This window comes from Carcharhinus amblyrhynchos, chromosome 25, assembly GCF_965287045.1.
Source record: "Carcharhinus amblyrhynchos chromosome 25, sCarAmb.v2.hapA, whole genome shotgun sequence".
Lineage (NCBI taxonomy): Eukaryota > Metazoa > Chordata > Chondrichthyes > Carcharhiniformes > Carcharhinidae > Carcharhinus > Carcharhinus amblyrhynchos.
Genome location: NC_137348.1, coordinates 5,660,811 through 5,683,942, shown reverse-complemented (window position 1 = coordinate 5,683,942; position 23,132 = coordinate 5,660,811). Strand labels below are relative to the sequence as shown.

General features: G+C 45.6%; 1 protein-coding gene across 2 annotated transcripts in view; it reads right to left on the bottom strand.

The window, feature by feature from the left end:
* Positions 1–21,711, bottom strand: part of slc25a25b (solute carrier family 25 member 25b) — a 56,065-nt gene extending 34,354 nt beyond the window's left edge. For both annotated transcript variants that reach the window (XM_080212408.1, XM_080212409.1), the window contains exon 1: positions 21,335–21,711. In XM_080212408.1, the coding sequence (XP_080068534.1) occupies positions 21,335–21,550 (216 nt within the window). In that variant the 5' untranslated portion in view covers positions 21,551–21,711. The remainder of the gene's footprint in view (positions 1–21,334) is intronic.
* Positions 21,712–23,132: the final 1,421 nt, after the last annotated feature.

Sequence of the window (23,132 nt, the reverse complement as noted above, 5' to 3'; positions counted from 1 at the left end):
ATGCAGCAGCACCCTACACTCTGCTGTATATATACTGAACCACAGGCCAAAAAGGTATGTGAAAGTAATGCAGAGGAGCCTCATTCTCCCTGCAGTGTCGCAAAGCTTGCAGACTCAATGCAGTATTTTCCTAACCACTCACAGAACAAGATACTAACATGCTTTATCTGAGTACTACCCTACAGCCAATCACATAATAGAATCGGACGCTGAAGCACCTTTGGGGTCACCGTTGATGAAAAGCTGCTGAGCAGTTCACATTGATCCATCAATTTCTCACGTCACACCAGAATATTACGCTTTACATACGCACAGGCTCACTGGAGATAATGTGAACCATTTGTTTAAATGGGATCCATTCAGGATATGTAGACTGAGTTCACTCCTTTCAGCCCATAACTGTACAAAAGTAGTAATTGGGAGGAGGCATTTAGCATCACTCTCCCCTACCCTAGATCCAAGTTTAATTGCCTCTGCTTTGAACATGTAGATAACCAGGCTGCAATTATGTAACATTAACATAAAAACAAATATTGTCACAAATGTCCATTTCCGGATAATTTGACTCAACACTTTAAACTGGGACAAATCAAAGACAGTTCTTTAATAAAATCAAACCCAAGATAATCAAAATATTATGTAGGCAACTGCAGTGCATTCCAGTAAAAGCAGCATCAAAATGCAATTCACTTTGTATAGAACAAATGAAAAATTAGCAATACAAGACATGTTAGGATTCCCAATCCAAGTATTTCAGGCTGAACAAGATTAAGCAATAGAAATCATGAAAAAATGAAATGCCCCATCAATTAGGGGGAAATATTTCTAGCAAAGTGTTAAAAGCCCAATCCATTGTGCAAACCAGCCTCCCCCCCCACTGACTGTCTACACTTCCCGCTGCCTCAGCAAAGCAGCCAGCATAATTAAGAGTCCCACGCACCCCAGACATTCTTTTCCACCTTCTTCCATCAGATAAAAGATACAAAAGTCTGAGGTCCTGTACTAACCAACTCAAGAACAGCTTCTTCCCTGCTGCTGTCAGACTTTTGAATTGATCTTTCTCTACACCCTAGCTATTACAGTAGCACTGCATTCTGACCCTCGTTTCCTTCTCTGTGCTTTGTCTGCATACAATACTTTTCACTATATACTAATACAGGTGACAATAATAAATCAAATCAAAAGAGAGTAACTATGGTTGAGGTATTAAAATCACTGTGCAATGAGGGCATCACTGACAAAGCCAGTCTTTACTGCACATCTCTGACATCCTTGAGGTACTAGTGGTGAGTTACCTTTTTGAACACTTGCAATCAATATTGGAAGGTTCTCCCATAATGCTGATAGATACGGAATTCCAGGGTTTTGACTGAACGTGTTCCATGTTCCACCATAAACATTTAAATTGAAGTAACACCTGACTAGAGGTGGTGTTGCTGCCGTGTACCTGCTGCCGTCGTTATTTTAAAAATTATTGGATTAATTTAAATAAATTAGTATATATCCAAAACTGATATCTGAGAATAACAACTGTGGGGAAACAACATGTTACAGCACTGATATCCAGGAAGAAGCTGTAATTTCTAACCTTCACCAAGATTAATCCTTTTCAATCACGAGGAAACGGAAGATTATATTTGGAATCCAGTATTTCACATTTTAACAATCTGTATCACTGCAAAGTAACCACAACTATGTATAGAATGGGATCACCTCTCAAACTGTGTCATGATTATTAAGAAAAAAATCTTGCCATAAATGTTAAACTTATTTGTTCACGATTTGAAAGGCATCAAACTATTTTTCATTTATCAGTTAGAATCATACAATCCCTACAGCACAGAAGGGGCCATTTGGTCCATTGAGTCTGCATCGCCTACAATCCTGCCCAGGCCCTACCCCCATAACCTCATGCATTTAGTCTAGCTAACCACCCTGACACTAAGAGACAATTTAGCATGGTCAATCCACCTAACTCATACATCTTTGGAGAGTGGGAGGAAATCGGAGCACCCAGAGGAAACCAACGCAGAAACGGGAGAGAATGTACAAATTCCACACAGACAGTGACCCAGGAATTGAACTCGGTCCCTAAAGCTGTGAGTCAGCAGTGCTAACCAGTGTGTCACTGTGCATAGCAAGACTTGCCTTGATCAGCCATGATCTTATTGAAGGGCGGGGCAGGCTCGAAGGGCTAGATGGCCTACTCCTGCTCCTATTTCTTATGTTCTTATATTCTTCCAATAAGTAGGAGTGTATTGGAGGGAGTCAGAATTAGCATAGTGATCGAGATGCAAGCTGCTAGACCTGGTGTAAGAGAGTAGCCTCACCATGCAGCAGGAACAAATGACATGCTCAAATTGCGCGAACCAAAATTTGTGACAAGGGAGGAAAATTTAAATGAGGAGCAATCATACCGGCCTATAAACAGTACCGTTCATCTGATTTTGCAACAGTTGTGATTTGGAGACAACACACAGGACAGGCTTTGATTACAAATGAACGGAGGGCACAACCTCAGGCTAAAGGAATGATCCTTTAAACCAGAAATGAAGAGGAATTTCTTCAGCCAGAGAGAGTGGTGAATCTGTGGAACTCTTTGCCACAGAAGGTTGTGGAGGTCAGGTCACTGAGTGTCTCTAAGACAGAGACAGATTGGCTCTTGATTAATAAGGGGATCAGGATTATGGGGAAAAGGCAGGAGAATGGGGGTGAGAATAACATCAGCCATGATTGAATGGCAGAGCAGACTCGATGGGCCTAATTCTACTCCCATGTCTTATGGAGCTTTATTGATGAAGTGTGACCTTTTCCACGGCTGCTTCCTCTCCGTTTCCTGCACTGTGATCTATTACATCATTTCCGATGCAACATTAATACAGCACAACTCTGCATGAGCCAGTAAGAACAAACACAATTACATAACACTTCCTCCCCCATTAAATTGATTGTTCCCCCAAACAAGTTTAATGTGAACAACAGTCAGTGATGGTCTGGAGGTCGTTGTTCTTGGAACAGTTGACAACAAACCTCTGGCATCTTCTTCATATTGATGGGAACTTCTGGCGCCTTCGTCTTTGCACTGACGTCATTGGTGGTTGGTTGGTTTAACCAGCATTGACGTTGGACCTACAGGTTGACTCTGTCTAAGCAAAATGTGAGGTGTTGCTTTTCTCAATGGTGTAGGTGTTGTAGGAGGGTTCCAGTCAGGGCATTGTGTGATCCAGAATTTTCAGATTTGGCAGGATCTGTTTTTCCAGCCAATAACTGGTCTGCACGTCTCCTTCCGATGTCATCTCTGGTCTGTGCAGTGTAAGAGACAGGTCCAGTCTGTGCAGGGACAGTGGCTGGAACCCATTTCTCCTGGTGGAATAGTTCCGAGCCAAAACTCCTTGGGGGTGATCTTACCAATGCAACTCACCAGCCAATGGGCAGAGCGAGCCAGTAAGATCACAAGGGCCAAGAAATCAGGTTCGTGCCCGATTTCTCACCTCTGCGAACTTTCCAGCACCGGATATCTGGAGCAAGGCTGAATGTATTTAAATCTATTCTGATGCTTATTTAAATGGAATGAGTGAGCCGGGACTGAATTATCCAGGCTCACTTGCCGACGTGGCCTCGCCAGGCAAAGTTCTCTCCAGAGAGAAACACAGCTGGTCCCTCAACAAGGAGCAGATGTGATGGCCTCGCCGGTAGAGCCGCAGGCCACTGAGACACCCCCCCCAAGGAGGTCGGGGGGACAAAGAAAGGATGTCCCCTGCACACTGCCAAGCTGGCACCCTGGCAGTAGCCACTAGGCACCAGTGCACACTGTACTGCGATCAGTGGGAAGAGGGAGGCAATTGTTCTGGCCGGGAAGGGTGATAGCATGGGAGTGCTGGGCCACCAAGGCCAGCTAAAGCAGCAGAAGCAGTGACAACTCCAAAATCCATATGTGCACGTTGCCAAGCCTCTTCAGGTCATTCCCATGGATACAATCATGTTAAGGGTGGCAAGTTTCTTATCTTTTCACAAAAAGAACATGTTCTAGCTTTCTCCTCAATCCAGTCCAAGCCACTAGAAAAAACATCTTGCTATTTCCTTCATCTGTAAAACTCTGAATTGCCCTTGTGTAGCTTTCTCCAACATGTTTCCTTAATGGTGATGGAATAATCACTCTGAGCCCCCACAGAATACGTCCTGACTGTATTGACAGCTCCAACCTCCTGCAGTAGTAGAGTTTCAGGTAAGATGTTAGTTCCAAAGTCTTTCATTGTAAAGCCATATCCATCACCTCAGAGCACAGGATTGCTCTGAGTACATTTTCTCACTTGCCTCAATGTGACAGGCATGCTGTCTACTTGTTCAAAGTACAAGATATTCCCCTTCGAGCAGTCTGACAAGCTGCCTGGTCGTGAGAATCTTGAAAGTCCATCTGCATTACAATATAGACACAATACAATATTCCCAATGAGAAATGGCACAATGGTTAGCACTGCTGCCTTACAGCGCCAGGGACCTGGGTTCAATTCCCAGCTTGGATCACTGTCTGTGCAGAGTCCACACATTCTCCTTGTGTCTGCGTGGGCTTCCTCCGGTTTCCTCCCACAGTCTGAAAGATGTGCTGATTAGATGCATTGGCCATGCTAAATTCTCCCTCAGTGTACCCAAACAGGCGCTGGAGTGTGGTGACTAGGGGATTTCATAGTAACTTCATTGCAGTGTTAATGTAAGTTTTCTTGTGACACGAATAAATAAACTTTAAACTTGACTGTCGGTACTTAATGGTATAAGTATGTGCAGATAAATCAACACCCAACTTTTTTTGCTGCAAGTGTTGGAATTTGCATTTGTGGTCCAAAAATGGTAGTAATTGGAAAATAGTCTGTCAACTCTTTCCCGTACAGGGACTGATGGATTTTCAAGAATGCTACTTGAGGGAGGAAAAGTTCACATTTGTCCTTGCAGACTCTCAGACCATTGTCCTCCAAACACTGGAGAGTGGCATCCAAGTTTTGAAAGTCTTCCTCTTCATCTCTTCCAGTGATGAGGAGGTAATGCAGATAGCACTGGACTCTGCTCAATTCAGTCAGGATCTGATTCATTGCCCTTCGAAACAATGTGGGAGCAGATGTGATGGCAAAATGGCAATCTTCAATATCAGGACAGGCCTGTGTGTCACATTTGTTAGAGCTTCCTGTGACTTCTTATCCACATTCATCTGCAAGTAGACCTGACACCGATTCATTCTGCTAAAATTTTGGCCTCCTGCCAATCTTGCAAACTGTCTTCAATGCGAGGTAATGGATAATGTTCAGCAAATAACACTGGATTTACCATGACCTTGTATTTGCCACAAATCCTTACAGAACTATCTTTCCTAATGACTGGAACAATAGACGTGGCCCGTTCACTGATGTTAGCAGGTTCCAAAACTTCAGTCTTCACCAGTCACTTCAAGTCAGCCTCCATCTTCAGCCAAGTGGCATTTAGTGACACTTTGCCTTCAAGCATTTCACTTGGCTTCCTTCTTATATTTCCACTTGAATTGTAAATGTCCTTCATGTTCCCTAATTCTCCATGAAAAACGGAATGTTTCTTCAAAATTTTCATGAGGCCAGATTCTCCATTGGTCATCATGCTGACTTCAGCCTAGTTCAGTCAAAGCTCCTCCAGTCACGTACAACCCATCAACACTGGATAGGTTCCCTTCACTACGTCTGCCCATTGAGCTGCACAGCCACTTCAATGCAAGCCTTCAGAAGAACCATTTCACCTGTGTATGTCTTCAGCACTATCCTTAAGGAAACATGTTGGAGTTTCTCATTGTAGTCTCTGGCAACAGCTACACTGCTGCCAGCGTCAACTTCTTACTGGCTACCCATCCAGTATCTGTGTATAGTGCCAGCAATGTAGTGATAGCTCCTCCTCTGACTGTGGGTCTCTTCACTCTTTCTGACCCTGTTGTACAGCATGGACGTTTCTTCTTTTTATTTTGTTTAAATGCCATCTTGGTTTGTCCTTGTTTCTTATTTTTACTTATAGCCTGTTTCTTCTTTCTGCAGTATACATTCAGCAGCAGAATGCCCTGGTTTTGCACACCAGCAACATGGGGTTTCAGTTCAGTGGATATTTCTCCAAACTCAATATTCTGCATGTCTTTTAAGCGCTGCCACAAATTGTATAATTGACTCCCCACCCTCTGTTTCTTTCAATGGAATCTAAAGGGATCTGCAATCACCAAGTGTTTCAGTGAAAACTTTGCTTGACAAAATATCCACATTTTGTTTGTACAGCCTGGTTTTATCAAGTTGAACTAGACTGTGGAAGAGGTTAAAAAAGTTTTCCTCCCCATCACGCTCAGGGAAGTGGGTATATAATATCTTCAGTTATTCTGTTTGCTTGTGTAAAATAGTGAAAATGATGGTATAAGAGCTCCATCATCCACATTTTCATTAAAAGCTCCAATGATGCTGAACTCCTGTCATTTTTCACAGGCAGGTTTCCCACATGCCTGCTTTGCAAATGCATTTCCAGCAGCTCCCTCCATTTCCTTACACACAAGGTATTTAACTGAGCTTCAGCCTCTTATTTATCACAGCATCTCTATAATGTGCTTGCTGGTATTGTTTACTCACATCCACCAAGCCCATTCATCTCTGTAGCACGTGAAAATTTTCTTTATTTTCTTATTCTGATTTTTCCTCAGTTAATTTCTTCTTTCCGAGTGGCTAGCAAGCTCACGTTTATAGTCCTCGTTGCCAGTTTTTGTTCTGCATTAGAGGTGTGATACACAGGGCAGAATTTGAGTAAAAACAGACAGGACTTTACTGATGATGTGCCATCTCTTCATGGCTGCTTCTTCTCTCTCCGTCTCCTACGCGAGGTCTATTACATCATTTCTGGAGCATAGCTCTGCTTGAGCCATAGGAATAAATTAAAAACCATAATAGCAACAGTAGCATTTGCAAGGTTAGACAACTTTTACAAAGCATGCTTATTATTCTATTCTTCAGTGTACATGCAGCAGTTAGCATTAAAAACTCCTATGGCTCACTTAGAGTCATAGATGTTTACAGCATGGAAACAGGCCCTTCAGTCCAACTTGCCCAAGCCACCCTTTTTTTTAAGGCCGCTAAGCTAATCCTAATTGCCCGCATTTGGTCCATATCCCTCTATACCTATCTTACCCATGTAACTATCCAAATGCTTTTCAAAGGATAAAATTGTACCCACCTCTACTACTACTTGTTTCAGACACTCACCACCCTGTGTGAAAAAATTGCCCCTCTGGACACGTTTGTATCTCTCCCCTCTCATCTTAAACCTATGGCCTCTAGTCTTATACTCCCCTACCTTTGGGAAAAGATATTGACTATCTAGCTGATCTGTGCCCGTTATTATCTTACAGACCTCTATAAGATCAGCCCTCAGCCTTCTACATTCCAAGAAAAAAAGTCCCAGTCTATCCAGCCTCTCCTTATAACTCAATCCATCAAGTCCCAGTAGCATCTTAGTAAATCTTTTCTGCACTCTTTCTAGTTTAATAATATCCTTTCTATAATAGGGTGACCAGAATTGCACACAGTATTCCAAGTGTGGCCTTAGAATAAAATCCTTACAGTGCAGAAGGAGACCATTTGGCCCATCAAGTGCACACCGACTCTCTGAACGAGCATCCTACCCAGGCCCCATCCTCTTAATCCCACATATTTATCCCGAAAATTTCCTTAATCTACACATCCTGCAATGCCCAGAGACAATTTACCATGGCCAATCCACCTACATATCTTTGGACAATGGAAGGAACCCAGGGCACCTAGAGGAAGATGCATTTTTTTTTAAATTTGTTCAAGGGTTGTGGGCATCGTTGGTTGGGCCAACATTTATTGGCCATCCCTAATTTCCCTTGAACTAAGTGGTTTGCTAGATCATTCAGAGTCAATGACATTGCTGTGGGTCTGGAGACAAGACATGGTATGGGGGTAGATTTCCTTCCCTCAAGGACATTAGTGAGCCAGATTTTTTTTCTTTTACAGCAAATTGCTTCATGGTCCTCATTAGACTTTTAATTTTAGATTATTAAATTTAGATTTCACCATTGGGCATGGTGGGTTTCAAACCCAGATCCCTGGAGCTTTACACTGGGTCTCTGGATTACTAGTCCAGTGACAATACCACTGTACCACCATCGCTCCCCGTATCATTCTCCTTCAGCTTTTTTTTATAATTTAAAATAGGTGTAAATAGCAAGGAGTCTTGGAACTGGGACAAATAGCACAAATCAACACTGCCGATTCAAGTCAAGTGCTGACACAAACAGCCTTATTAATTAATAAACAGCAGCAGAAATAACACCTTCGACAAAATAGCTGACCACACAAAAGTACAGCAGTTAATAAGAAGCACACGAGACACTAGATCGCAAGTGCCAAGTCACAAGTTACTTCAAAACTAATCACATTCAGGTTTACAACTTATCAAGTTCAGTGAAGAAAGCAAGGCACCGTATACAAAGAGTTATTTAGGAAGACATACACCTTAGGATAACAAGATTTATGCAAAATTATTGCCTCTGTTCATCAATTGGTAAATTAACAACCTGACTGAAGCAAAATAAACCCAGCCAATGTGTCCTGCCACACAGCTATTTTTTCTTTAATATTCATTTTGTGAGCAGTTTTGTTTTTCTTTAAACTTTTGAATTATACGAATCTAAACCTATATTTTGTAAAATCCACTATGACCACAAATGTTGTTCATGTATAATTCAGATCTCTCCAAGGAGTAAATTTCATCCTGTGACTACTTGAACAACTTGATCCAACAATACCATGTTTTTTTTTGTTTTTATTCCAATTCAATCCAATCAAGTTCAATTCAGAGTCTCAACAAGTTGAGACATTCCTGATCCAAGCTGACAACGTAAGAAGTCCAACCAATTTAAGTCGGTTGGACTTAACCTGGTGTTGTCAGACTTCTTACTGTGTTTACCCCAGTCCAACGCCAGCATCTCCACATCATGACTACTGTCCACACCAAGCTGACAAGACAGGGCTTTGACCTCCTGTCTTGGGCTTGATCTACATGATCCAAGCTGATTGGAGTAGGTATAGCTCCTCCTCCAAGGCTTGATCTCATTTGCATCTTAGCCAAAAGGCCGAGATGCCTCTTTTAAAAAAACTGCTTCAAATGAAGCTGAGACATAACCTAATGACTTCAACCAAGCACAGCATATTGATACTACACTTGATCTTAGCCAAAAGGCCAAGTTAGGAAGGACAAAACCTCAGTTGCATTTGTAGAGAATATTAGGGTGAAGTATTGGTAGTAAGGTGGAAAAGTAGTTAGCACTGTTGCCTTACAGCGCCAAGGACCCAGGTTCAATTCCAGGATCACTGTCTGTGTGGAGTTTGTACATTCTCCCTGAGTCTGTATGGGTTTTCTCCAGGTGCTCCAGTTTCCTCCCACTAACCAAAGATGTGCGGGTTAGGTTGACTGGCCACGCTAAATTCCCCCTTAATGTCAGGCTAAACATGTGGGGCTACAAGAATAGGGCCTGGGTGGGATTGTGGTCGGTGAAGACTCAGTGGGCCGAATGGCCTCCTTCTGCACTGTAGGAATTCTATGATTCAAAGCATCAATAGTGTGATGAACTGAGCATCACGCAATGCTATATACAACTTTTCATAGCATACAACGAAATGAGCCAACTGACTTTGTGGTTTGCAAGTCAAACCACAGGAATTCTGCTTATTGTGCTTTCTACCATCCTTGCAAAGAGCAGGACTCCTCTTTACATGTGCAGATTGAGAAAGATGACTGTATTTAGATAAGCTATGAACAGCACAAAGCTTCAGTCTTGTTCCAAGTACTCCATATAAAGTATAAACGTGTGTTAGTCACTACCGAAGTAATCTTATCCAATTGTTCAGCACAACAATGGAGCAAAGCTGAAGCATTTCATAACCAACATTTGATTCCCGGAATGAAATTACATACTTGAAATTATATCCAACGATCGCATTCCAAGGTGGTTGTGTTTCATTTTAGGAACTTCCCTGCCAAAACCAAAGTGCCACAACTAAACAAAAAAACCACCAATCACAAGAGAAAAATCATGAAACCTGCTGTCGAAACAAAAGCTGGGATGAAATCATGACACCTTCCACTAAAACATTTGGGGACATGGGCTATCTTATAACCCGCAGAGGACAGAAAAGGTTACAGTCGCCTTAATGTTACAAAAGAAAACTTAATAAAGGTTACACATTTTAAGGTTTCAAGTTTACAATAATTTTAAGTCATTTTACTGTAAATGATACCACCTATCCCATGGTACTTAGGCTCTGTTTTTGGGCCTGATGAATAGTCATTTCTCATTTAATTATGGAGCCCTTACCAACCAACTGAAATGTGTCACTGTAGGGCTTTGAGCGAGAAAACAAAACACTTTGATGCACTTTAAAACTGCTGTACAATTTTATGTTAGAGTATAAAGTAAAGTTTATTTATTACAAGTAAGGCTTACATTAACACTACAATGAAGTTACTGTGAAATTCACGTAGTCGCCACAGGCCAGCACCTATTTGGGTCAATGCATCTAACTAGCACATCTTTCAGACTATGGGAGGAAACTGGAGCACACGGAGGAAACCCATACAGACACAAGGAGAATGTGCAGACTCCACACAGACAGTGACCCAAGCTGGGAAATTGAACCCGGGTCCCTGGCACTGTGAAGCAGCAGTGCTAACCACCGTATTACCATGCCACCCCAATGTAAAGTGGTACTGACATCAACTCAGAGCAAAGAAAAGGCAAGAATGACAAGTACCAGCTGAAATAAATTCACTACTGCAAGCCCATTTCTATCCAGGCAAACAGACTGACATTTAATCCAGAACAAGGGGGCAATGTCTTAAAATTAAAGCTAGCTATTCGGGGTGAAATTAAACACCTTTTTCACACAAAGGGCAATGGAAACTGGAACAAAAACACCGATCGTAAGACAAATATCATGAGACATGCTGTCAAAATAAAATTAAACACCTTTCCCATACAAAGAGCAGCGTAAATCTGGAACAAAAACAGAAAATGATGGAAAATCTCAGCAGGTTTGACAGCATCTGTGGAAAGAGATGTTTCGAGTCTGGATGACCCTTTGTCGGAGCCCGTGGAAGTCTTTTCCCGGGTCAACTGAAAATTTGTTTAAGTAAGGATACAAAAGCAGCAAAGATTCATGAGGATGGTTCCAGGAATGAGGAACTTCGGTCATGAAGATAGAGTGGAGAAGTTGGGACTGTCTTCCTTGGAGTCAAGAAGGCTGCTTTAATAAAGGGAGATTTAATAAAGGTATTCAAGACCATTAGAAGGCTGGACAGCATGGAAGTGGAAAAACTATTCCTGTTTGTAAAAGGATCAAGAACAAGAGGGCACAGATTTAAATGAATTAGTTAAAGAAGCAAAAAAAAGTGATATGAGAAGTAGAGTAAACGGCAACCAGAAACAAAGATGTCTCTCAGACGGTTGTTAGAACCAGTGATTTTAAAAGTTTCATCTTGTCTGATTTGGTGAACTCTCCAGAATCCAGCAGATTTAAAATGACTTCAATGTTCAGACCTGCCTGGCGTTTATTTTTGGTATCTTATTTCTGGTGTCCATATATATTTGCTGTGTTGATTACCCTGCCCCCAGTATTTTTTTTCATGAGCGCCAACCTGATCTAATTCAAGTTTTTGCATCTTTCCCTACAGATTGCAGAGATCGAGGACACTCTTTTAAAGAGGAAATTTCAAATGGCTTCATTTGAGTTTTGTAAATAACATTTATGCAACGTGCAAAAGTATATTGAAAACAGGTACGACAGCAGCATTTAAGGGGCAACTAGACAAAGACATGAATAGGATGGGAATGGAAGGAAATGGATTCTGTAAGTAAAGAGTGCACATGGTTTTTAGGCAGACATCGTGATCGACACAGGCTTAGAGGGTAAAAGGGCCTGTTCCTGTGCGCGCTGCATTTTTCTTTGTTCTATTCTGTTTACAAGTACTTATTGCGTGTGAACTTGCACAAGTTCGAGGGTTGTTTAATTAAGCTGTCAGTAGCCTGTAGGGAGGATGAGTCATAAGGAAGAGTTGTAAATGAGAAGAATTGAAAATAAGTCATCAACAGGAACATTTCTTTCCATATCTGGTCTTTGCAATTCCAAGGATTCTTCTTGTTCGACATAATTTGGATTCTGAAGCTGCCCCACAGCCTCCCTCAATTCCTGAATCTCCTGGACCCTGGCCTGTGGCGGGGAAGAATCCTTGGAGCTGCAAATATGGGATATAGAGGTTTTATCAGAAGACCTCACCCTGGAAAGTGCGGGAATGTGGTGTCCTGGCTGCCCATTCACAGTGGGGCTCAGAAACCAAGTCAACAGCTTCAGTATCAAAGCAAGTTCAAACTAGAAGTGCAACTCATGCAATATTCAAGGTGAGGGGTAGGAGGCTTGGGACAGGGTGAGAAAAAAACATTCTTATCCAGAGGGTGGTGAGAGTCTGGAATGCGCTGGCTGGGAGGATGGTAGAAGTGGGTTCCCTCACATTCTTTAAAAAGTATTTGGATGAACACAAGGTACGTCATAACATTCAAGGCTATGGGCCAAGGACTGGTGTAGACAGAGAAAGAACAGCTGCAACAATAATGGCAATAGTAACTTTAAAATGACTATTCTGGCTGAGAGCTAAGCATGCTGGGATTTTTGGTCAATTTATAGATTAAAACCCAATGCAGGTCATAAAGAGGCTCTGGTCTGGGAGCTGTGATCTGAAGCTTCCCAGATAAGGGAAGTTGTTTACATTAACTGAAACACCATGGCTTTGACTTATATGGCTGCTACGTATGGTACATGTCAAATGAACTAAGCATCAGGGCGTCGTTCAAAAGTAATTTCACTGGCTGTTCGAGCCATGTGATTGTTTTTTGGTGATACAGTTGGCTAAAAGGACACTGCAATCCTTTGTCTAGCACTTGAAGAGACTAACCATCACAAGAAGGCTTGTGCCTTGAAGGATGTTTCAGAGAACAAAAAGATAGATTCTACACCAGAGATATTTTTGGCTAAGGTTTCCCTCAACTCGGTAATATCTGTTTTCAGTTAAATAGTTAAAGTTAATAAGTTACAACTGTTTACGTTTGAGTTGGTATCAGAAGTTTAAAATAAAGAAATAATTGAATTACTGTCCTTGTTTGTCTCATTAAACTGGAATGCTTGGAAGCTGTTTAAATTAAAGCTGTATAACACTGGTAAATGGGATTAAAGCGGGGGGGGGGGGCGGTGTTTCTCATGTGTCAGTGCAGATGGGCCAAAGGCCTCTTCTGCACTGCATGATTCTATGAAACAACACCATTGGTTTTCTGTGCATGTGTAGACACATAAGAACATAAGAACATAAGAAATAGGAGCAGGAGTAGGCCATCTGGCCCTTCGAGCCTGCCCCGCCATTCAATAAGATCATGGCTGATCTGTCGTGGCTCAGTTCCACTTTCCCGCCCTCTCCCCATAACCCTTAATCCCCTCTCTTATCAAAAACCCATCAACCCGCTTCTTAAAAATATTTAGCGAGGCAGCCTCCACCACTTCAACGGGCAGAGAATTCCAGAGATTCACCACCCTTTGAGTGAAGAAGTTCCTCCTCAACTCCGTTCTGAACTGCCCCCCCTTTATCTTGAGGCTGTGCCCCCTAGTCCTACTGTCTTTTTTGAGCGGGAAGAGTCTTTCCACCTCTATCCTATCCATCCCATTCATCATCTTATACGTCTCAATGAGATCTCCCCTCATTCTTCTAAACTCCAACGAGTACAAGCCTAGTTTATTCAGCCTCTCCTCATAGCTCAACCCCCTCAACTCCGGTATCAGCCTAGTAAACCTCCTCTGCACTCCCTCCAAGGCCAAAATATCCTTGCGCAGGTGCGGCGCCCAAAACTGCACACAGTACTCCAGCTGCGGCCTCACCAATGCCCTATACAGCTGCAGCAAGACCTCCCTACTTTTATATTCAATCCCCCTCGCTATGAAGGCCAGCATCCCATTCGCCTTCCTGACCACCTGCTGCACCTGCAGGCTGGGTTTTTGCGACTCATGCACAAGGACCCCGAGGTCCCTCTGCACCGTCGCCTGCTGCAGTTTTTCGCCACGTAAGTAATAGTCCTTCCTACCATTCTTCCTACCAAAGTGGACCACCTCACACTTGCCAACATTAAATTCCATTTGCCATTTCCTGGCCCATTCACCCAGCCTATCTAGATCCTTCTGCAGACTCTCCACACCCTCCGCACAATTTGCCTTTCCCCCAATCTTGGTGTCATCAGCAAATTTCGACACCCTACACTCGGTTCCCTCCTCCAGATCATCTATATAAATGGTAAATAGCTGAGGCCCCAGCACCGACCCCTGGGGCACCCCACTAGTCACCAACCGCCAATCCGAATAGCACCCATTGACCCCCACTCTCTGCCTCCTATTTGACAATCAATCCTCTATCCACGCTAACACCCTACCCCCAACTCCATGTCCTCTGACCTTCTGCAGTAACCTCTTGTGAGGTACCTTATCAAACGCCTTCTGAAAATCCAGAAAGACCACATCCACCGGCTCTCCTCTATCCACCGCCCTAGACACATCCTCATAGAATTCCAGTAAATTTGTCAGACACGACTTCCCTTTAATGAAACCGTGTTGCGTCTGCCCTATCAAGCAATTCCCTTCAAGATGCCTCGCAATTTCCTCCTTAATGACGGATTCTAACATTTTACCTACCACAGACGTTAAACTAACCGGCCTGTAATTCCCCGCCTTTTGCCTGGCACCCTTCTTAAACAACGGCGTAACATTAGCCGTTTTCCAATCCTCCGGCACTTCCCCGGAATCCAGCGACGTCTGGAAAATAACCACCAAGGCATCCACTATCACCTCCGCCATTTCTTTCAGAACCCTCGGATGCATTCCATCCGGTCCTGGGGACTTGTCCACAATCAGCCCCTCCAGTCTGTCGCGCACCACCTCTCTAGTAACAGTAATGTCATTAAGACCCTCCAGTCCTACCACCTTTCCATCGCTAACACCCGGCAAATTATTCACGTCCTCCTCCGTGAAGACAGAAACAAAAAAGTTATTCAAGACCTTAGCCATATCCCCATCCCCTACCACTAGGTCCCCTTTCTCATCCGCTAAGGGACCAACGTTCACCCTAGCCAGCCTCTTCCTTTTTATATATTTATAAACACATGTCAATGGTCATCTTGCATTGGCAAGAGACATATCTGAAAAGGAAGGTTGGTCACGGTTACAAAAAGACAAGGAACGTCACTAATGAACTGCCCAATTGCAGAGCCAGTGCACACATGAAGGACCTCTTTCTGTGCTGTAACAATTCTGTGATTATACATCAACAGTGAGTAAACGAGGTTGAGGCACAGATAAGTCACAATCTATTTGAATACTAGAACAGGCTTGAGATGCTAAATGGCTACCCATTTATTTGATCTCCTGGAAATTGAAGGGCTGCTTGTTAAGAATTAGGAGTTGGTTTGTGGCATTGAGTACCAATGCCTTTCCACCAATGCAGACAAAATAGATGCACGTGATTACCTGCTAATCACAAGTTAACAGTACATTCAGTATCCATTAAAAATTGTACATGGCAAACAATTGTAACACCACAACTGTTGAAAAATCAAGCACCATCATTAGGACAATACGTTCTGAACATTTCATATTAATGTCAAATCCAACAAAGTGTGAACAAAGGGGTTTATTTTAAGGAGCACCCTAAAGATTTAGGAGGAAATTCCAGGCCGGACTCTGAATTTCCTCTCAATCTCTCCCTCTCATTTTAAGATGCTCCTTAAAATCCCCCTGGTTAGCCAAACTTTGCCTCACACATTCTAATAACCATATGTGGTTAGATATTTGGTAATGCTCCTGCAAAATGCCGCTACACATCATCCTATAATAAAAAGGCGATGCTATATAAATGCAATCTATTGTCATTAACATCCCAGTTCTTCTGCAGTGGTACTTCAGGATCGTTCACAGGGGAGTGTTGGCATTAACATCGTGTCCAAAAATGACAATGCATTAAACCATGGAATACTTCAAGCAGTATGGGCACCGCTTCTTAGCAGGGACATACTGGTACAAAAGCAAAATACTGCCGATGTTGAAAATCAGAAATAAAGGCAGAAAATACTGGAAAGATTCAACAGGTCAAACAACATTCACAGCGAGATAAACAGAGTTAACCCTTCAGGTCCATGACCCTTCAGATTTACAGTGTTAACTCTTGCCTGCCACAGATGCTACCTGACCTACAAAGGGTATATTGGGTTTGAAGGAACATACATTTACCAGAATCATACCTAAATTACAAGATTTAAGCAGCGAAGAAAGATTAAATAAAGTGGGACTGTTAAGAGGTGATCTGATCACTTTTCAAGATATTAAGGGGAACAAATAGGATAAACAGAGAGCAACAGGCTAAAATTAAAGCTAGACCTTTCAAGCGTGAAATTAGGAAACACTTTCACACACAAAGGGCAATTGATGCTCAGATGTTAATTTTAAATATGAGGTTGAGAGATTTGTGCCTATGAACGGTATTAAGGGACATGAAGCAAGGTCCCAGAGTAGCAGGATATAAAGGATGGACACATGGCTAAAAAGATGGTGTCGGTGTGTGTGTGTGTGTGTGTGTGTGTGTGTGTGTGTGTCGGTCGTCGTCTTCAGATCCCTAGGGCATTGGGACCAGTTCTGGTGGAGGTGGGACCTGTACAAACTGGACAGGTTACACCTGGGCAGGATCGGGGCTGATGTGCTTGGGAAGAGGATGGGGTACTTGCTAGAGTGGTTGGGGAGGGTTTAAACAAATAAGACAGGGAAATAGGAACCTTTACAAGGATTCAGAGCAGGAAATCATGCTTGATCAATCTACTGGAATTTTTTGAGGATGTAACTAGTAGAGTTGACTGAGGAGTATCACTGGATGTGGTTTACTTAAACTTTACATGGTAGTCTGTTATCTGAGACTTGTCAAAAGCTTCTGAAAGTCTAAGTACATGAAATTGCACGTAATATCTCAAGATGGATGGAAAGCTGGTTAGCAGACAGGAAGCAAAGAGTTAGCACAATAGGTCTTTTTCTGATTGGCAGTCAGTGACTGGTGGGGTTCCACAGAGATCAGTGCTAGGACCTCAACTGCTCACATTATATATTAATGACTTGGAAGAGGGAACTGAATGTATTATCTCCAAATTTGCAGATGATACGAAGTTGGATAGGAGGGTGAGCTGTGAGGAGAATGCAGAGATGTTCAGCATGATTTGGACAGGCTGAGTGTGTGTGTGAGCATTTGCATGGCAGATACAGTATAATGAGGATAAATGTGAGGTTATCCACTTTGGTAGAAATAATAGGAAGACAAATTAGTTGAATGGGTGTAAACTGAGAGTGGTGGATACTCAACGACACTTTGGAGTTCTCGTGCATCAGTCACTAAAAGTAAGTGTGCAGGTTCAGTAGGCAATAAAGGCAGCAACTGGTATGTTGGCCTTCATAGCAAGAGGATTTGAGTGTAGGGATAGAGATGTTTTGCTGCAATTTTATAGGGTGTTAGTGAGGCCACATCTAGAGTAGCATGTGCAGTTTTGGTGTCCTTAGCTGAGCAAGAATGTCCTTGCTGTACAGGGAGTACAGAGAACGTTTACCAGGCTGATTGCTGAGATGGCTGGTCTATCATGAGAATAAATTAAGTCATTTAAAATTATATTCACTGGAGTTTAGAACAGTATGGGTAGATTTCATAGAAACTTATAAAATTCTAACAGGGCTAGAAAGGGTAGATTCAGAAAGAATGTTCCCAATGGTGGGGGAGTCGAGAACTATGGTTCATATTTGAGGATAAGGGTAAACCTTTAGACCTGAGATGAGGAGAAATTTCTTCACTCAGAGAGCGCTGAATCTGTGGAATGCAGTACCACAGGATGTAGTTGAGGCTAGAACATTGTGTGATTTCAAGAAGAAATTAAATATAGCTCTTGAGGCTAAAGGGATATGGGGGAAGAGAGGGATCAGGATATTGAATTCTATGATCAGCCATGATCAAAATGAATGGCAGAGAAGGCTTGAAGGGCCAGATGGCCTACTCCTGCTTCTCGTTTTTATATATAAAGTTAGGTCTCAGATCAGCCATGAACTCGAGTGGTGGAACAGGTTCAAGGGCTGAACAGTCAATTACTGTTCCAATGTTTCACTCTCTTCTTAACAGTGCTATTAAACTGAACTATGTGCCTAAGTCACAGGGACTTGAACCTTCAGTTCCAGCAGAGTGTGTACTTTTCAGTTCTGGCCGAACTGCTGCCTGACCTGCTAAGTACTTGCAGCAATTCTTATTTATATTTCCGATTCTCAGTATTTTGCCAAAGGTGTACTGCCTAAAATTGCTGACGTTACCCCAAGGTGTACTGCACCGTCATGAGTGCCATCTCTCGGATGAGACATTAAAGCCTCTTGGGCAGATGCAGCAGATCCAAAGAGCTGAGGAACTCAGGGCAATAGACAGCATTTATACGGCATCCTTAATGCAGGATAATATCCTACACTGCTTCACTGAAGCATTATGAAGCAAACTGACCCATTTTGTTTTACATTTAAAATTTAGATGTAAGGTTAGCCAATTGTATCTGAGTCACTTATTTGGATGGGCAACTCAACTTAAGGAACATCTTCAGAAAAGGAGGGAGAAGATTTCGGAAGGAAATCCCAGAAGTTCGCTGCTTTCTGGTGTCAATTCTGAAATTTTCTGCCGAAAGAGTTAAATCTCCAGCTTTAAACTGTCTGCAAAAGAAGCTAAGTTTTTGGTCAACATCATCTTGTGTAGTTCAGTCATAACTATAGTTACAACACACAGGATGCCATTTGACCTGTCGTATCTGTGCTGGCCCCTGAAGAAGCCACCTACTGCCTTTCCCAATAACTATCCAATTCTTGTTTAAAAGCCTCAATTCAAATTGTCTCCACCACACAATCAGGCAGCACATTCCACAACCCAGCCACTGACTGCATGGAAAATGCTTTTCCTCAACTCGCTTTTAATCATTCTGCCAATGGGTAAAGATTCGACCCAGGCAAGCCCCTGCACAATTTTGAAGAAAGGCACCTCCAACAAATTTCCTCTCAATCTAGTTTGTGAACTTCCCGTCAATGGGAACGGTTTCTCTTTAACCACTCTGCCCAGACCACAGTTGGTTTTGAATAGCTCCGTAAAATCTCCTACACCCTCCTCTTCTTCAACGAGACCAGCCCAAACTTCTCCAATTTATCATAACCGAAGTCTCTCATCCAAGGAATCAATCTGGTGAAGTTTTAAAACCTGCCACCCTAACCTCCAGCTTCAATCCTCCTGCACCCTCCAGCTTTAATCCCTCCCACACCCTCTAGTCTCAATCCCTCCCGCTCTGTCAACCAACCCCCGCACCCTCCAGTACCCCCCCCACACCCTCCTGCCTCAATATCACCCTCCAGCCTCAACTTCCTCTGCACCCTCCAGCCTCAAACACCCCCACGCCCTCAAACCATCCTCCTGTATCTTCCAACCTCAAACCACCCCCGATATCCTCAAGCCTCCCTGCACCCACAGCCCCTCCCACCTCAACACTCCCTCCACTCCTGCCTTAACACCCCCACCTCAACAACCCTCCCCTCCTGCCTCAACACCCCCCACCTCAACAACCCCTTCCCTCCCCCACACCTCAGCACCCCCACGCCCCTGCCTCAGCACACTCCCCCCCGCCCCAGCACCTTCCCCTCACCCCCCCGCCTCAGCACCTTCCCGCCCAACCCCTGCCTCAGCATCCTCCCCCCGCACCCCCGCCTCAGCACTTCTGCCTGCCCAGCACACTCCCCTGACGCCCAGCGCCCTCCCCCCCTCAGTCTCCTGCCTCCCATCCATTGACTCTGTAAACACATCCTGCTGCCTCAGAAAAGCAGCCAGCACAATCAAGAACGCCACGCACCCTGGACATTCTCTCTTCCACCTTCTTCCATTGGAAAAAAGATACAAAAGTCTGAGGTCAGGTACCAATTAACTCAAGAACAGCTTCTTCCCTGCTGCTTCATATTGAATGGAACTATTTCGCACTAAGTTGATCTTTCTCTGCACCCGAGCTACGACTGTAACACTACATTCTGCACTCTATCATTTCCTTCTATGAATGGTATGCTTTGTCTGGGTAGCGCACAAGAAACAATACATTTCACCATATACTAATACATGTAACGGTAATAAATTAATCCCTTCCACACTCTCCAGCCTCACATCCACCCCTTCCGCACCCTCCAGCCTCAGAGCCCCCACCTTCTGCACACTCCAGACTCAGAGCCACCCCTTTCCACAACCTCTAGCCTCAGAGCCCCCTCCAGCCTCAGAGCCTCCGAGTCTCCGTCCTCAGAGCCCCCTCCAGCATCAGTACCGCCGTCCTCAGATCCTCCAACCTCCAATCCTCCATCCTCAGACCCCCATCCTCCAGCCTCCAATCCTCCGTCCTCGGAACATCCATCCTCCAGCCTCAGACCCTCCATCCTCCAGCCTCAGATTCAGACCCTCCATCCTGCAGCCTCAGATCCTCCATCCTCAGACCCTCCATCCTGCAGCCTCAGATCCTCCATCCTCAGACCCTCCATCCTGCAGCCTCAGATCCTCCATCCTCAGACCCTCCATCCTGCAGCCTCAGATCCTCCATCCTCAGACCCTCCATCCTGCAGCCTCAGATCCTCCATCCTCAGACCCTCCAACCTGCAGCCTCAGACCCTCCATCCTCCATCCTCAGACCCTCCATCCTCCATCCTCAGACCCTCCATCCTGCAGTCTCAGACCCTCCATCCTGCAGTCTCAGACCCTCCATCCTGCAGTCTCAGACCCTCCATCCTGCAGCCTCAGACCCTCCATCCTGCAGCCTCAGACCCTCCATCCTGCAGCCTCAGACCCTCCATCCTGCAGCCTCAGACCCTCCATCCTCAGACCCTCCATCCTGCAGCCTCAGATCCTCCATCCTCAGACCCTCCATCCTGCAGCCTCAGACCCTCCATCCTGCAGCCTCAGACCCTCCAACCTGCAGCCTCAGATCCTCCATCCTCAGACCCTCCAACCTGCAGCCTCAGATCCTCCATCCTCAGACCCTCCATCCTGCAGCCTCAGATCCTCCATCCTCAGACCCTCCATCCTCCATCCTCAGACCCTCCATCCTGCAGTCTCTGATCATCCATCCTCGAACCCTCCATCCTCCTCACCCTCAGCCCCCGGGGACACTCACCCTCAGCTCGGAGCGTGTCCGGTAGACCCCGAGCCGCTCCAGTCCGGCTGCCAAGTCGTCCACGCACAGCCCACCGTCCTGGTTCACATCCAGCTGCTGGAACAGGAGGTGCAACCGCTGCTCCTGCTCCATCCGGCCCGCCGCCTGCTGCTGCTGCTGGCCTGGGCTGCCGGCCGGCTCGCACTCGCACCACAGGTCGCCAGGTGCTGCTTTCATGCCCGGGGAGTTGGCGAGGCGAAAGATGCTGAGGGGCCGCCGGGCCGGGCAGAGCCGGACCGGGCGGAGCGGGGATGCTGATGGACCGCCGGGGATGCTGAGGGGACCGAGCCGACACTCGAGCGGGAAGCGCGCTCGAGCCGGGTTGTCCACTCTCCTGAGGTAGCGCGAGGCAGGCCCGGGACTCAGATTGACAGCTCCATCCACCAATCGGAACGGAGAGCTCTGCGGCCGCTCGCGGCCCGTCAGCCAATAATATCCGACGCTCAAGAGGGCGGGCCAGGTGCGTGACGTCAGTGGTTTGATTGGCGGCAGTTTTAGCCAATCATATTAGTACTTATGGGAGGGCGGGTGGAGGTACCCAGATTGACAACGGCATTCACCAATCAAACTTCAGATCGCTGCGGCTGCCCGTGGTTTCACACATCGCCAGCGGGCGTGGGCGGGGTAGTGCTGATTGACAGTCTGTACAGCCAATGGTATCACAATCAGCCAGAGGCTTGAGCGGGGTAATACTGATTGACAGTAAGGACAGCCACTCACCTGGGGAGAGTAGGCGGGAGAAGCCCAGATTGACGGTAACGTTCACCAATCGACTGCGGCTCGTGTGCGCCCAACCAGCCAATAACTTCGCACGCAGTGAGAGGAGGTGGGCGGGTTGATGTAGATTGACAGCGTGTTCAGCCACTGGTATTACACCCAACCAGAGGGCGGGAGCGGGGTAGTGTTGATTGACAGCAGCAGCCCGCCTCGTGGTGGCGGCGCGCGCTCGTGCTCGGGAGATTCAACCAATGACATCTCCCAGTCGGCGGGCCGGAGGGCGGGGCGTGGGCGAGGTTCTGAATGACAGGGCAATTCACCAATCACATTGCAGACCGTGGTGGGCGTGTGCAATGGCTCAGCCAATAATAGTGCAGTAAACTGTGGGACGCGGACGAGGGAGCGAGATTGCCAGCAACACTCACCAATAGGGTTCACGCTGTGGAGGGGTTGGTCAGGGAAACTGGCCTATCAGATCACAGGGAAGCGAAGGGAGCGGAGAAGAGAATGAATGAATGACGTGGCCGCCCAACATCCCTTTCCTGCTTTGCCCAGTGCAGTGGTCTCCCCCCTCCAAACCCTGCCCCCCCTTCCACAGCCTATCCCCCTCCACACCCTGCCCCCACCCCACACTCTGCCACCCACACCCTATCCCCCTCCACACCCTGCCCCCCACACCCCACACCCTATCCCCCTCCACACCCTGCCCCACACCCCACACCCTATCCCCCTCCACACCCTGCCCCCCACCCCACACCCCACACCCTATCCCCCTCCATACCCTGCCCCCCCTTCCACAGCCTATCCCCCTCCACACCCTGCCTCCCACCCCACACCCTATTCCCCTTCCACACCCTGCCCCATCCCCCTCCACACCCTGCCCCCCACCCCACACCCCACACCCTATTCCCCCTCCATACCCTGCCCCCCCTTCCACAGCCTATCCCCCTCCACCCCACACTCTGCCACCCACACCCTATCCCCCTCCACACCCTATTCCCACCCCACACCCTATCCCCCTCCACACCCTGCCCTCCACCCC